The 14433-nt window shown below is 45.5% G+C and overlaps 1 protein-coding gene across 1 annotated transcript; it reads left to right on the top strand.

Moving 5' to 3' along the window:
* Positions 1 to 2307: 2307 nt before the first annotated feature.
* Positions 2308 to 3296, top strand: LOC143580645 (uncharacterized). Its single transcript, XM_077063615.1, has one exon. The coding sequence runs from the start codon at positions 2506 to 2508 to the stop codon at positions 3187 to 3189; it is 684 nt and encodes a 227-aa protein (XP_076919730.1). The 5' UTR covers positions 2308 to 2505; the 3' UTR covers positions 3190 to 3296.
* Positions 3297 to 14433: the final 11137 nt, after the last annotated feature.

Below are 14433 nucleotides of genomic sequence, written 5' to 3' on the forward strand. Positions count from 1 at the left end.
CAAACTATATTATTTTCAACGCATATGCAGGTTATCGTGTGACGTGATTATCAAGATTGTTTGAAGCAACTTAGGATGCATGTTAGAGAAAAGATACATGAACTTAATTTTGGATGTTTAATGTAATTGTTTATTTATAAATTTGATGTACATGAATATTTGTTTGAAATTATTAAATAGATATTGAAACTTATATTGTGCATGATAGTAACTTTGAGAGCTGTGACAATCAGTTCGCGCCCCGACATTTCCGCCATAGATTGGGGTGTGACAAAGATAAAATTAAATTACGATTTGTGTCTTTTAAACATTGTCAAACTATGGATTAAGTTATTTAAAATGTTCGTTTTTATTACTGTCCTTTGTATGATAAGGTGCCTCACTTTTTTACCCTTTTAACTAACAACCATCCATTTCATCAGTTAAGTGACATCGCGTGCTAGTAATATTGCGATGGGTGAATATTAGTTTCCACCCCCTTCAAATATTAAAATACAAACGATTAAAATTTAAAGATTAATAATATATATAAATAATAGGTGCACACCACCTTATCACTTCGCCTCCCTCACCCCACTCTCACCGGTCATCCCCCTCTCGCTACAGTCACTTTCTACGCATGTCTCTCTACCCTTTGCAGAGAAACACCATCTCCACAATCATTGCCTAAAACACCATCGCCGCCACTGAAAACACCATACTCGCCACCTACTCCCCCATCTTCACAACTGCAACAACAACCAATTTACCGGAGTTGCTTTAGTGGAGGCACTAGAAAATATAATCAAAATCATATGAGTGAAGGTCTCTGTAGGAATTCTTTTATAAGTTATAAGAATGAGTTTAGTGGGCTAATACCCACTTTACATCTTCTTTTAAGGCTGAGGGGTGTGGGGGGCGCGAGTGGGGGCGCCAGCCAATAATATTGTGACGTGTGGCAGAGAGAGAAACTTGATAAGATGGGTGTTGGTAGTGGTGCTCGCGCCCCGGGACATGGTGTGGAGGGGTGCGAGAGGGGGCGCGAGCGGTTTTATTTTTATTTTTTTATAAATGTATTACAAAAACGTATTATTAAAAAAACTCATAAATTATTTAAAAAAACACACATTAATTAAAAAAACACATTAATTTTTTTAATAAAAAACGAGTTAACTTATTATTTGTTATAATATAATCACCACCATTTTTAGTTTTATTTAAATACACGTTTGTCAACAGTGGGTAAAACGTTTAAAAAGAAATTTAGGGTCGGTTTTGTCTAATAAAAAACAATTCAAGATAACATTCATCTAATTATATATTATATAAAAAAAGAATAAGTTATCCCCTATGCATAAAAATATTAATCTTTATTAAATATTAAAACTTGTATTTGATATAGATATATATAGAGAAATTTTTTTTTTTTTTTTAATAAAAACGAGCCCAACGGCTCTATTCACGCATCCCAAGCCTCCTTCACGCCATTCCCAGCCGCTAGCCCATCCGCGCCTGCCTCTTTTTCCGCGCTCGCGCCCCTCTCGCGCCTCGGTGGTGTGGTGCTCGCGCCCCGGGGCGCGAGCGGAAGGGCTTTCGCGCCCCTTCTCGCGCTCCGCACCCCTCAGCCTAAGGATGTTAAACATCATTACACCAAAGAATGTGTGGAGTTAAACGACATGAGCGAAATTGGCTTGGCAGACGTGAGGGTAAGGGGTTTGGGGTCAATCTCATTTCTAACATGTCAAACCATTTTCACAATTTTTAAAACAAAAGATTAAAAAACCATTATATAGTTAGTTAAACATTGCATTTTTTTTTGTTTATGAAAAAGTTAGTAAGAATCTCATCCCCATCCCTACATAAAAGCGACTAACAACGTGCCAGTCACTTTTTAGTTAAATCATGTCACATATAAGGCCACCAGGGGCTCATGCAGATACCACTGACGGGTAGGGGTTTGCCACTCGGCTACACCCCCTCCTCCCTTGCGATAGTCACGGTGGGTAGCGGTAACACTGCCACTGGGGCAGTGGGGCTTGTAGTTGCCAACGGGTCCATTCGGTTTAAGCCCTAGTGGCTGGTGGGCTAACAAAACTATTTGATAACAAGTTCCAAAAATAAATATAAAAACATAACCCTATAGAAATATGGTATTTGTTTTGAGGGACAAACACTGACACCATTTATTGATACATCACTTTCTTTCCCATGTGATTTTGGTGGCATCTCTCGAAGGAAGTGTCTCATACCATTAATAACCCTTTTGGATTGCCCACTTCACTCTTTTCATTTCTTACATTACATTTACATAACCAAATGCTATCTTCAATTCCAACAAAACCCCTAATTTTTTCTTCAAGATTTTGATTTTCAGCTAAACAAAAGGTACAATTTCTTTCTTTATCCATGAAGCCAAGATTGCATATCCCATTATTAGCTTTTTAGTTTTATGCACACCAAGTGTTCGACAAAAGTCCTGTGAGACTCACCAGTTAATTACTATACATTTGGTTCATGTAAACCAAAATGAGAGCTTCAAGTAGTGTAGGACTTGGTTTAAGCCTTATCTTTGGGTGTCTTTTACTAGCTCTTGTTGCTGAGCTTTATTATCTTTTATGGTGGAAGAAAACAGTAACCAACAGAGATATGATTCAACAAAGTTACATGTTTTGTTGGAAAAAGCCATCATCTTTGACCTCTACTGGTCTAACCACAGACACCCAAGTTCATGAACCACAAGCATCATCACTTTATCATCATCATCCAAACATATGGTTCAGACCATTTGGTCAAGAACAACAAGTTAATGTTCATGACACCATTGTTGACTCTGAACAATTTGTCCCACCAAGGTTCTTGTTTACTATTAAGGAGGAGACAAAAGAGGATCTTGAATCAGAAGATGTTGGTAAAATAGAGTCAAGAAGGATGAGTGATGTGATTTCATTGGATACTCCATTTTTTACACCACTTGCTTCACCTCCATATTTTACTCCACCTATAACTCCTGGTGATTATTCATTTAGAACTTTTAGTCCTCTGTTTCAGTCTTCAAGTGATTTGGAGTTCAATAGGATTCGGGCTTCACCGCCTCCCAAGTTTAAGTTTTTGAGAGATGCTGAAGATAAACTTCAAAGAAAGATGGTGAAAAGAGTTGAAATTGATGATGAAAATGAAGATGATGTCATCAAGGATGAAGAAACTGGTTAATATTTGGTAATTGGTATTCTTATTTGTGCAAAAATTATTCGAGCCGAAGGTTTCACCGGAAGCAGCCTCTCTATTCTTACGGAGTAGAGGTAAAGTTGTCTACATCTTACCCTCTCAGACCCTACCATAGCTTTGCTACTGGTGATGATTTGTGCAAAAATTATAGTTTCTTTATTGAGGTTTTAATGTTTCATCTTAAAAGAAGCCCATATGAATTGTTCAAATGTTCAGTTCTTTTATTATGACACTTATGAAAGTACCTTTAATGTCCTTTACCTGTATGTTCATATCACATTGAAGCATTTGTGTGCACACTCTAATGTATTGATTCCCTTGAAAGGTTATGAAGAAACACTAACCGGACCCCGGACAGATTACTGGTAACCTGGGGGTTGGATAGCTGTTTCCCACGAGGGGTTAGACCCTTGGAAGATGGTTCTTCTGATAACCTGCAAAACAGACACCGTGAGCTCGTCACTGAGAAGGGGGGGGGGGGGTTCCTCCTTGTGACCACCCTCCGGCGTGAGAATCAGACTAGATTGCTCTTTAAATATAAAAGTATATTAAGAGATTGCTAGAGCAGATATCAGGTATAATATGATGATAATGTGATAAGATATGATGGTCATACCATTTGTGGTATTTATAGCCGAAGGTAGGTTTCCAAGGAGGTATGGCCGGCTGCTACAGTGTTCCTGTTCATCAACAGTAGCCTACGCACGTGCCCTGCTGGTAGTTGGTGGGTAGGCAGCGGCTGATAGTGACCAGGCCTGCTGTGTACTATTCCCTTTCCACCAACTGCCGGCTACGCACGTGGTATGACAGTAGTTGGTGAGTAGGCAGCGGCTAATAGTGATACAGTACAGGAGCATGCTGCTCGCCATACTGTACCAGTGAGCTGTCGTATCTCTGATCAGATCTTTCGCCCATACCTCGTCAGGTACAGTAAAAGATCCTTCAGTATACGGACTGGCTTATTTGGGCGGGAGTATTCCCCCTCCCGCCTCTGTGCGGGATTGCTCCCGGCTTGGCTCATTCCTTCAGGTGACACTGAATGATCGAGAGCTAAGTGCCTGGTGCGTGTAGCCATGCTGCGCGGGTGGCCTTCCCTAATGGCTTGTATCCGAGGCTGCGGGGACAGGCGGAGTCCTTCACCATTGGGAGGCATTTCCTGCGGGACCAGCTTGCGTACTGCGCGTAAGGACGTCACGTCTCTGAGCATGGTTGGTCCTGCGGATCCAGTTGGTCTCTGCGCAGACGTCCCTGTTTAAGGTGAGTCTTGCGGGTCCAACTGGGCTCTGCTGGGACCTACCTCTTCAAGTCCCCCCAGTCCAATGTTCTTCTCATGCGTGTTTAATAAAGTGAGGTGAACTTTTGGACTTAAGCAAAGGGTTTTGAAAAGGGTTTTGTAAGGTTTTCCATGGGGATTCTTTCCGCGGAAGTCCTTGTCACTTGCAGAAATGCCCGAGTTTCCTGCTTGGTCTTTGGGTATGATGCGGGTAGGTCTGTAACCTCCTCGCAAGTCAGGAGCATTGAGTCCCAGTTGTATGTATTTTCCATGAGGTTTTGGTAGTTTTGAACATAGTGATCAATTATGTTAAAACCACCAATTCCATTCTGGAGCTTCAAACAACGTAGTTCTCGACGTTCCTGCTATGCGGGGATGTTATTTCCGTTTCCGCAAGCATTGCCCAGAAGATCCTTCCTGGTTTCAATTCCCAGCGGAGCGCTAGGTATGTGAAGGGTTTTGCCTTAACACTGTACCAGCGCTCGTCTTACGGTTACTTTACTTCCAAGGTATTCCTGGCGTCAATTCCCTGCGGGTGCTAGGTATGTGAAGGGTTTTGCCTTAACACTGTACCCGCAGCCGTCTTATAGTTACTTGGTTGCCGAGGTACTTGGCTTCAATTCCCTGCGGGTGCTAGGTATGTGAAGGGTTTTGCCTTAATACTGTACCCGCATCCGTCTTTCGGTTACTTGTTCACCAAGGTTTACTTGGCGTCAATTCCCTGCGGGTGCTAGGTATGTGAAGGGTTTTGCCTTTACACTGTACCCGCAGCCGTCTTATAGTTACTTGGTTGCCGAGGTACTTGGCTTCAATTCCCTGCGGGTGCTAGGTATGTGAAGGGTTTTGCCTTAACACTGTACCCGCATCCGTCTTTCGGTTACTTGTTCACCAAGGTTTACTTGGCGTCAATTCCCTGCGGGTGCTAGGTATGTGAAGGGTTTTGCCTTTACACTGTACCCGCATCCGTCTTACGGTTACTTATTTGCCAAGGTTCTTGACTTCAATTCCCTGCGGGTGCTAGGTATGTGAAGGGTTTTGCCTTTACACTGTACCCGCATCCGTCTTACGGTTACTTGTTTGCCAAGGGGTAAGGGGTATTTTCCCGCTTACTTTTTAATATTTTCAAATTTTTGAATTTTGAAATTCGAAGAGTTGGTGAAAAGATAAGAACAGTCCAAACCTCTGAAACGTCGTGCGACGGTTTCTTCTGACTGTGTAAGGACGTGCAGGAAGTTATGGTGACGTGACAGAACATGGTCATTCCAGTCGCTTTCTCAGGCGCGTGGGCGCGATTTTTCGGGCGCGTGGCCGCGAAATTACTGGCATACGTCCTTTCAACAGCTGTTGCCAGCTTGCTTTTTGCCACGTGTCATAGTTTCATTGCACATTCGATTTCTCTCTCCTCCGCATTAAATTCACCGCATTAATTGCGATTACTATATAAAGGGGGAGAGGGTTATTTTGCAATTCACACTTTTCACTCTTCTCTTCATCTTTAAGGCGATTTCCGGCGAATACTCCTTTATTCAATCGAGCATTCTCTCGAAATCGTTCTCTTCTTTCTCTGCAAGATGTCTTCTCGTGATGCTGAAGCTATAGCTGACGACAGGGGTACTGCTGGCGAGTGCCAGTGTGCTCTGCCCGGCGATCAGTACCGGTATGTTGTCAGGAAGTTCATGCTCGATCATCTCGAGCCTGAGTTTCCTGAATCCCACCAGACCGTGTACGATGCCCCCAGAGGCAAGATCGGGGTTTATGCTGCATTTTTTGTCTATGGGAATCTTAGATTCCCGTTGACAAAATTTGTTTACCGTGTCCTTGAGAGGCACGGTGTTCATTTGACCTAGCTGCACCCCATGGCGATCGCCAAGATTCGCCATTTTGAGTGGGTGTGCCGGATTTTGGGCATCGAGCCCCATGTGGACCGCCTGATGACCTTCTATACCTGGAGGTGCATCCAGGGGTGGTACACCTTGACGACCCGTATTAAGGGTCTGAAGATTTGCGACACCGAGCGCAGTCTTCGCGCGTGGAAGCAGGAATTCTTCTACATTTCTGCCCGCGCCATCCCCCTTGCCATGAAGTTTAAAAATGGCCAAGCGATACCGAGCCTTCACGCCCCCAACTACCAGGAGGCGGAATGGTTTTCGAAGATATCCCGGATCCAATCTCCGGTTTACCGGTTTGCGGAGTCCGGGATGGTCATGTTAGGGATGAGCCGGGTGTGGAAGGATGCGTCTCAGGTTCCCATCCTTCTCGAATACGGTTTGAACTCTATTCCCTATGGTATGTCTTGTCTTTCTTTTTGATACGCGTTTGTCTTCTAACTGTTTATTCTTTCAGAGGGAAATGATTTGGAGTCGCTTCTGTACCCGCGGGAAACCGACGGTCCTGCGCGGATGGGTACTCGTGCTCTGGACGAGGGCGAGTTGCCCATCCTGGAGCAAACGGCGGATCGGTTTGTGGAGGTCTATCCGCTGGGCCACGAGATCCTGAGCCACCGGCGGCCAGGTAAGGCGATATTCTTTCCTCAATCCCTCAATGCTGTACCCGCTGCTGGAATTCCTGACCCGTCTTCTTCTGAGGAATCCTCAGATGCTCCTCCGTTGGTGCGGAAGAAGAAGGCTGCTGCCGGCGTGAAGGGGAAGGAGAAGGCCTCCACAGCTGATCCAGTGGTTCTATCTGACTCGGAGTCAGATAGTGAAGAAGTGGCGGGGAAGCCTGGTGGTGAGAAGACCACTGCTCCGGAGGCTACGACCGTTACCTCCGGAGAACCAACGAAGACGACGGTGACCGGTACCAAGAGGCCGGCTCCATCGGGTTCCTCCTCGCCCGTCCGTAAGTTCAGGGTCAAGAAAACCCGTAAGTACAATCATAATGTCTGTAGATTTATCACTTCATAAATTTATCCAACACTCTCCTCTTTGTGCAGGCGTGGATGTTGACGCATTCCGGGGTGAAGCGCAGAGGAGTACCCTTCCGCCAATGACGGTAGGCTTGGTCAGCCTACCTGAGGCGTCGACCCAGGTGACCGCGCCTGCTTCCGTTGGTTCAGTTGCTCCTGAGCAGACTGTTCCAGCTGAGATGACGTCCCCGCCGGCCGTGAGTGCGATTTTTACAGCATCCTTCACAGAGCCGGCGGTTACTGCTGCTGCTGACTACGAGGCGGCGACCACGGCGGCGACCACAACGGCGACCACGGCGGCTGCCACCATGCCCGCGCCACCGGCACCGATGGCCGGATCATCAGGTACGCGCAGGGCTTCCCGCCGATCTTTGCCACCTTCCCGTCTGCCTGACCTGTTGGATGGATTTCCTTTAGGTTCAGGTGATGGGTTTGGCGGCTATCGGCCTGTCATTGACCCTACAGGTGCGTGGGGTTCCTTTCTTTTTCCCTTGTTTTTTATCATCTTTTCCTTACTGCCTTTGTTTCTTTTGCAGTGTCGGATTCCAATGAAGTGTATGTTCCGCGATGGAACATACGCCGAGGAACAACCCTTCGTACCCCTGTGGAGTGCGTGGACTGGGCTCGCCACGCTGCTCCTCATGGTGCGTTGGGGGAAGCCATGGCTAGCTGCCAGGAGGGTAGGCTAACCAATGAGCTTCGGGTTCTCCAAGCCCGGATGCAGCCGCGCGTCGAACTGCTTTGTCGTGAAAACGACAAGTTGAAAGCAGCTCGCGCCAAGGACGTATCTGAGGCGCGTGCTCTTCGGGAGGAGAACCAACAGCTGGCGGCAGCTGCCGCCGACAAGGAGAAGGCCTTCAAGGCCCTCGAGGTTGAAGTTCAGGCGCGACTCGAGGCCCGCTCCAAGGCTGCCCAAGCTGTGAATGAACAGCTTCGGCTGGCCAGGGAGACTGTGCGAAACGCAACCGAGAGGGCTGCCAAGGCTGAAGCCGTTGCTGAGCCTTTGCGTGTGGAGAATGAGGAGCTCAAGGCCAAATTAGAGGCTCTCCAACGCGCTCATGATGCCTTGGCAATGGAAGATGCCAAGAAACTCCAGGAAATCCTGGACCAGAGGGGGGTGCTTGACCACACCGAGCGGAAACTTAAGGGCGTCGAAGAGGCTGCCGCAAAGGAAGTTTTACTTGCCAACCTTAACAAGAGCGAAGCCGAACGCGCCCATAACGAAGCTCAAGCTGCCCTCCAATGGCTTCTTCGAGAAGCGTTGCCTCAGGTATGTTTAGTTTTATCTTCATGCTTTTCTTTTGTAAGAAAAGGTTCTAATACTTGTGTTTTCTTTGTAGGTTGTGCGTCTGGTCTTTTCAGAGACCTCTTACGATGATGCTATGACCGCAGCCCTCAACGCTTCTCATGAGGATGGGGAAAAGGCCGGCTTCCTGCTTGGTCTAGGGTTTGTTGAGAAAGGCGTCCCGCCTTCCAACTTCCCTTTGTTCGATGTGGATACCGAAGCCATTTATGACCAAGCATTGAACCAATACGCCGCCTTCCCGCATCCAGTGGTGGAAAAGGTGGACGAAGTAGCTGCTGCTGATGATGGGTTAGCTGTCCTCAAAGCGTTCCTCGAACCACCCCGTTCTTCTGACGGAGCGGGTCCAAGTGGAAGCGGCCCTGAAGCTTGATCCTGAAGATCCCTTCCCATTGCTAAGATAGACTTGTATAGTTTTATTCTTTTAGGCGGGTAGTTACCCGGCCATTCTTGTAATATATTCTTGAAATATTAATCTTTTTGCGTATAAGATTGTTATTTCCTTCTTTGGGTTCCTTGCTTTATAAACTTATGACTTGCATACTTAGTTTAAATTAGCAATTTTCCAAGTGTTTAGAATAAGAACCTTTGAACGTGGTTGATAATGGGTTAAAGTTTCGCTTCCTCCTTCGTGATTGTGCGGGTAGAACCGTCACTTGCACTTGGTAGGATGGCTAAACTTTAACCTTCATCTGACCTGCGTGTAGGTTTTCCTTTTCGAAATTTCTAAGGCATTAAGATAAGTTAACCTTTGAACGTGGTTGATAACAGGAAGTCTTGCTTCCTCTTTCGTGATTGTGCGGGTAGAACCGTCACTTGCACTTAGTAGGATGGCAAAACTTTACCCTTATCTGACCTGCGTGTAGGTTTTCCTCACCTTTTGAGGATAAGTTAACCTTTGAACGTGGTTGATAACAGGAAGTCTTGCTTCCTCTTTCGTGATTGTGCGGGTAGAACCTTCACTTGCACTTAGTAGGATGGCAAAACTTTACCCTTATCTGACCTGCGTGTAGGTTTTCCTTATCCTTTTTAAGAATTTTGTTTTGAACCGTTCGACGCGCGGTTGTCGATAGGTTAGTGTTCGGTTTCCTTTCATGATTCATGCGGATAGACTGGCACTTTCATTTAATGGGATAATTGAACTCTTCCCCTTCAACTGACCTGCGTGAAGGTTTGTCAAGTTATTGGGTTCGTGCGGGTAGGACCGCCTTCCCACGCAACGACTTCACGTAATGTGAACGCCGTCACCAGTGTTGCATAGTTTAACCGTTCGACGCGCGGTTGTTGATAGGTTATTATTCAGTTTCCTTTAATGATTCATGCGGATAGATCGGCACTTTCATTTTTGGGTGCTGAACTTTTTCCCAAACTGACCTGCGTGAAGGTTTGTCACGTTATTGGGTTCGTGCGGGTAGGACCGCCTTCCCATGCAATGACTTCACGTAATTATGCGGTGAAAACCGGCATATTAGTGTTCAGAAAAGTATAAATGTAAAATCATCATCTTCGATGTTCTTAAAGAGAATCATTTCCATTAGAAGTGGCTCTTGGCCTTTTCTTTACAAATTGGAATTGATTTACATGCAGACTGTGTAAATGAGCTCCCTTCCATGTTGGGATGGGAGTGCCATCGAGCCGATACGCACCTGGTTCGGGATCTCGTTCTTTACGCAGCATGTAGTCTCGATTTTGAAGCTGGAATTGATTCGTGTTTTCCCCAGCTGAGGTTCTATACGCACCCGCCTGCTCAGCCTTTATTGTGCCACGAGGTGCGCGAGCGTCCCATCTCTGACAAATGCTTCGACCATGTCCTTTACGTCTATGCATTCTTCAGTGTTGTGGCCTTTTGTCTTGTGGAAGTCACAGTATTTGCTCCGATCAGCATCGTGACGATGTCGGATTATTGGAGGCTTTGGCCATGGGAGCTCTTCAGTGGCGAATATCTCAGTGACGCTTTTGGTGAGTGGCGTCCATCTGGAGTTCCGGTGCGACTGTACATTATCCCTTCCGCCCACTCGATGTTGCAAGCCGGATGAGGTGTCAAAGTTTACCCTTGACTGCCAAATGCCTAGCTTCCGTTTTTTATTTAGTCTGGCGGTGAGGACGTTGTCTTCTCTCGTCTTCTGAGTGTAGAGGTTTGTGCTCTGTGGGAGATCTCTACCCAGTTGCTTCTCTGTTTCCGCATAGCGTTTTGCTGCTGTCATGATGCCATCCCATGTGGATGGCATGCCATCTTTACCCGTTAGGGGGCGGATGAGCTCTGGGTCATGTGCGCCCTGGATGAAGGCAGCGCGAACAAGATCTTCGCTGATATTGCCCAAACTTAGCTTCTTTGAGTTGAAGCGAGTGATGAAGTTTGGCAGAGATTCATCTTCCTCTCGTATGCATTTGAGGATTGTCCATTGCTCCTCGGTATACTTCCGTTGTTGGCTGAAGTGTTGGCTAAACTTCTGTTGGAAGTCTGCCCAGTCGTAGATGTGGTTGACCGGTAGACGATCAAACCAAGCTCTAGCAGCCCCAACAAGCGTCATTTGGAACATGTAGCACCACGTGGGTTCCGTCCAATTGCTGACGGTTGCCCCCGCTATGAACCTGTTCAAATGATCGTCTGGATCAGATAAACCGTCATATGTGCCTGTGTTAGGCATTTGTTTGGCACTCTTTGGGGCGATTGCTTCCGCAATGTCCCTTGCAAACTTGGACGTTCCTGCATTCGCAACGTTTGGTCTGAACGTTTTGGAGAAGTCTCGTGGACTTCCACCTGTGCTTTTTGGTTTGAAGGCTTGTCCAAAATGCCTTTTCGGTTGGGATTCCGTTTCTTTACGCTTCCCTTTTGCCCTATGGCGAGGGTTCGCGTCGGAGTCGGATTCCTCCGAGTCATCCTCCCAGTATTCGAATTCGTCGGCCTGTTGCACGGAACGCAAGCGTTCGTCCAACTCAGCCTGGAATTCCTTTTGTCGTGCCTCCGCCCATGCCTTAACTTCATCGAGAGTCTGGCGGGGGGAGTCTTCGTTTCTCAAACTGGGTATCGGTGGATCCCAGTAGGCGATCATTTACTGCACTTGCCCCAGCTTTGGTAAGTGGGGTAGTGTTCGTAAAATTTACTTCACTTGCCCCGGCTTCGGTAGCCGGGGTAGTGTTCGTAAAAACTGTGTTGCCGGTATTCCTCCCAGTAGCTGGGGTTGTGGTTACCGGAATTTCTCTAACCATCTTTGTAAAAGTTTGAAAAAACTGGAGAAAATTGTAGTTCTAGCTTTATGCACGGATGGCGCCAATGAAGAAACACTAACCGGACCCCGGACAGATTACTGGTAACCTGGGGGTTGGATAGCTGTTTCCCACGAGGGGTTAGACCCTTGGAAGATGGTTCTTCTGATAACCTGCAAAACAGACACCGTGAGCTCGTCACTGAGAAGGGGGGGGGGGTTCCTCCTTGTGACCACCCTCCGGCGTGAGAATCAGACTAGATTGCTCTTTAAATATAAAAGTATATTAAGAGATTGCTAGAGCAGATATCAGGTATAATATGATGATAATGTGATAAGATATGATGGTCATACCATTTGTGGTATTTATAGCCGAAGGTAGGTTTCCAAGGAGGTATGGCCGGCTGCTACAGTGTTCCTGTTCATCAACAGTAGCCTACGCACGTGCCCTGCTGGTAGTTGGTGGGTAGGCAGCGGCTGATAGTGACCAGGCCTGCTGTGTACTATTCCCTTTCCACCAACTGCCGGCTACGCACGTGGTATGACAGTAGTTGGTGAGTAGGTAGCGGCTAATAGTGATACAGTACAGGAGCATGCTGCTCGCCATACTGTACCAGTGAGCTGTCGTATTTCTGATCAGATCTTTCGCCCATACCTCGTCAGGTACAGTAAAAGATCCTTCAGTATACGGACTGGCTTATTTGGGCGGGAGTATTCCCCCTCCCGCCTCTGTGCGGGATTGCTCCCGGCTTGGCTCATTCCTTCAGGTGACACTGAATGATCGAGAGCTAAGTGCCTGGTGCGTGTAGCCATGCTGCGCGGGTGGCCTTCCCTAATGGCTTGTATCCGAGGCTGCGGGGACAGGCGGAGTCCTTCACCATTGGGAGGCATTTCCTGCGGGACCAGCTTGCGTACTGCGCGTAAGGACGTCACGTCTCTGAGCATGGTTGGTCCTGCGGATCCAGTTGGTCTCTGCGCAGACGTCCCTGTTTAAGGTGAGTCTTGCGGGTCCAACTGGGCTCTGCTGGGACTTACCTCTTCAGGTTATTTATTGCATAGCCTTTTATTATTTATTTGTTTAGTTCAGTCACTTTTAACTTATAAAAAGATTCAAGTGATTCAGTTGCTTTTAACATTAAACACTTGTAAAGTAGCATCCTGAGGTGGGGGACAACATTCTCCATCAGAGTGCAAGTGAAGGTGGGGGTGGGGTCATGGAAATTGGGAGTAGTTCTTTGTTTTTATTGCAATCTTAATGTTTTCCTGACTTGTCTTGATGTGCTTTATTACTTGTGTAATCTAATCACTTGCACTCTGTTCCTTGTTATTATTATTTTGCTTGAAATAAATGCAATAGTACTATTAAGATATTGCATTGCTACAGACTATAGAGAATTGGAGATAACACCTACTGATTTTCTCTAGCCTTAATGATATTTTATTAGCAATAGTGATAATATGTGAACAGCTATTCGAAATTCGATATGTGAAGCCATGGTTGCGTATGTATTTACACTTGTTTGTATCCTACTTTATTCTCAGTTTGTCATTAAAATACATGCTATTTTATACATAAACTCATGCTAAAGTGATCTGATTTTGATATTAGTGTGCTCAAGCCTTTTGATAAATTGTGTTCTCCATGGTTACAAGGTGTAATACGAGGACAACGTTGTGGGTTGGTCAAATTCATACCACCTTATGTCTAGTTGTAATGACTAATGACCAGTTGTGTTTTTACCTTTGCCAAGTTGTGAACATTGCACGACTTGGAAAACCACTAACAACGATCGATGTTGAGATATTGAAGACTTTCGTCGTATGTTAAGATCACCACACTTAACAAAATAGACATACATATCGATCTGTCCGAATGTTTATTACATGAGTTATATGTTAGTGGTGTACTTGTTGCTTAAACTTCATGCCTTGAATATCAAACCAAATGTTAAGAATAAGAAAAAAGGAACATGAGCAAGTCTGATCAGCTGTGCATATATAGGATTTTATTGACCGAACGTATGTTTACTGGTAAATAATGAGTGAAAAGTGGACACATGACTACGGCTTGACGTATCTCACAAGTATAGGTGTATCCAACTTGTGACATTTTGATAGAGGTATAGGCCTATAGCATAACTGAGCTTCTTTTACTATTTTCTCTAAGATTAAAGCTATATATTTTAGTTATATAAATATGTTCAAATTAGGCTTCTTGTATCTTTTAGGTAATTTTCATGTAATAAATTTAACTTTTTATTATGTGATGTGTAATTATAGAGGGGGGACCATAGGCAGAAAGTACTTGATAGTCCAGGGACCGCTGTACAATTTATCACTTAGCGAAGACATGTGCACAAAGACAGAATACATGGGGGGCACCATGACAGTAGATAGATTATGACCATTGGATCATTAACCCCACTAGATCTTGTTCACACTCTGTTGCAATCCAAGTCTTTGTCTTTTAATTCCTTTTAAGGATTTTAGGTTTCGCTAGTTATATTACCATCATCATTTTAATCATAACAAGTAAGTTTAA

This window comes from Bidens hawaiensis, unplaced genomic scaffold, assembly GCF_021521415.1.
Source record: "Bidens hawaiensis isolate Kalapana, Puna unplaced genomic scaffold, B.hawaiensis_p1.1 tig00030542_1, whole genome shotgun sequence".
In the NCBI taxonomy this organism is placed as follows: Eukaryota; Viridiplantae; Streptophyta; class Magnoliopsida; order Asterales; family Asteraceae; genus Bidens; species Bidens hawaiensis.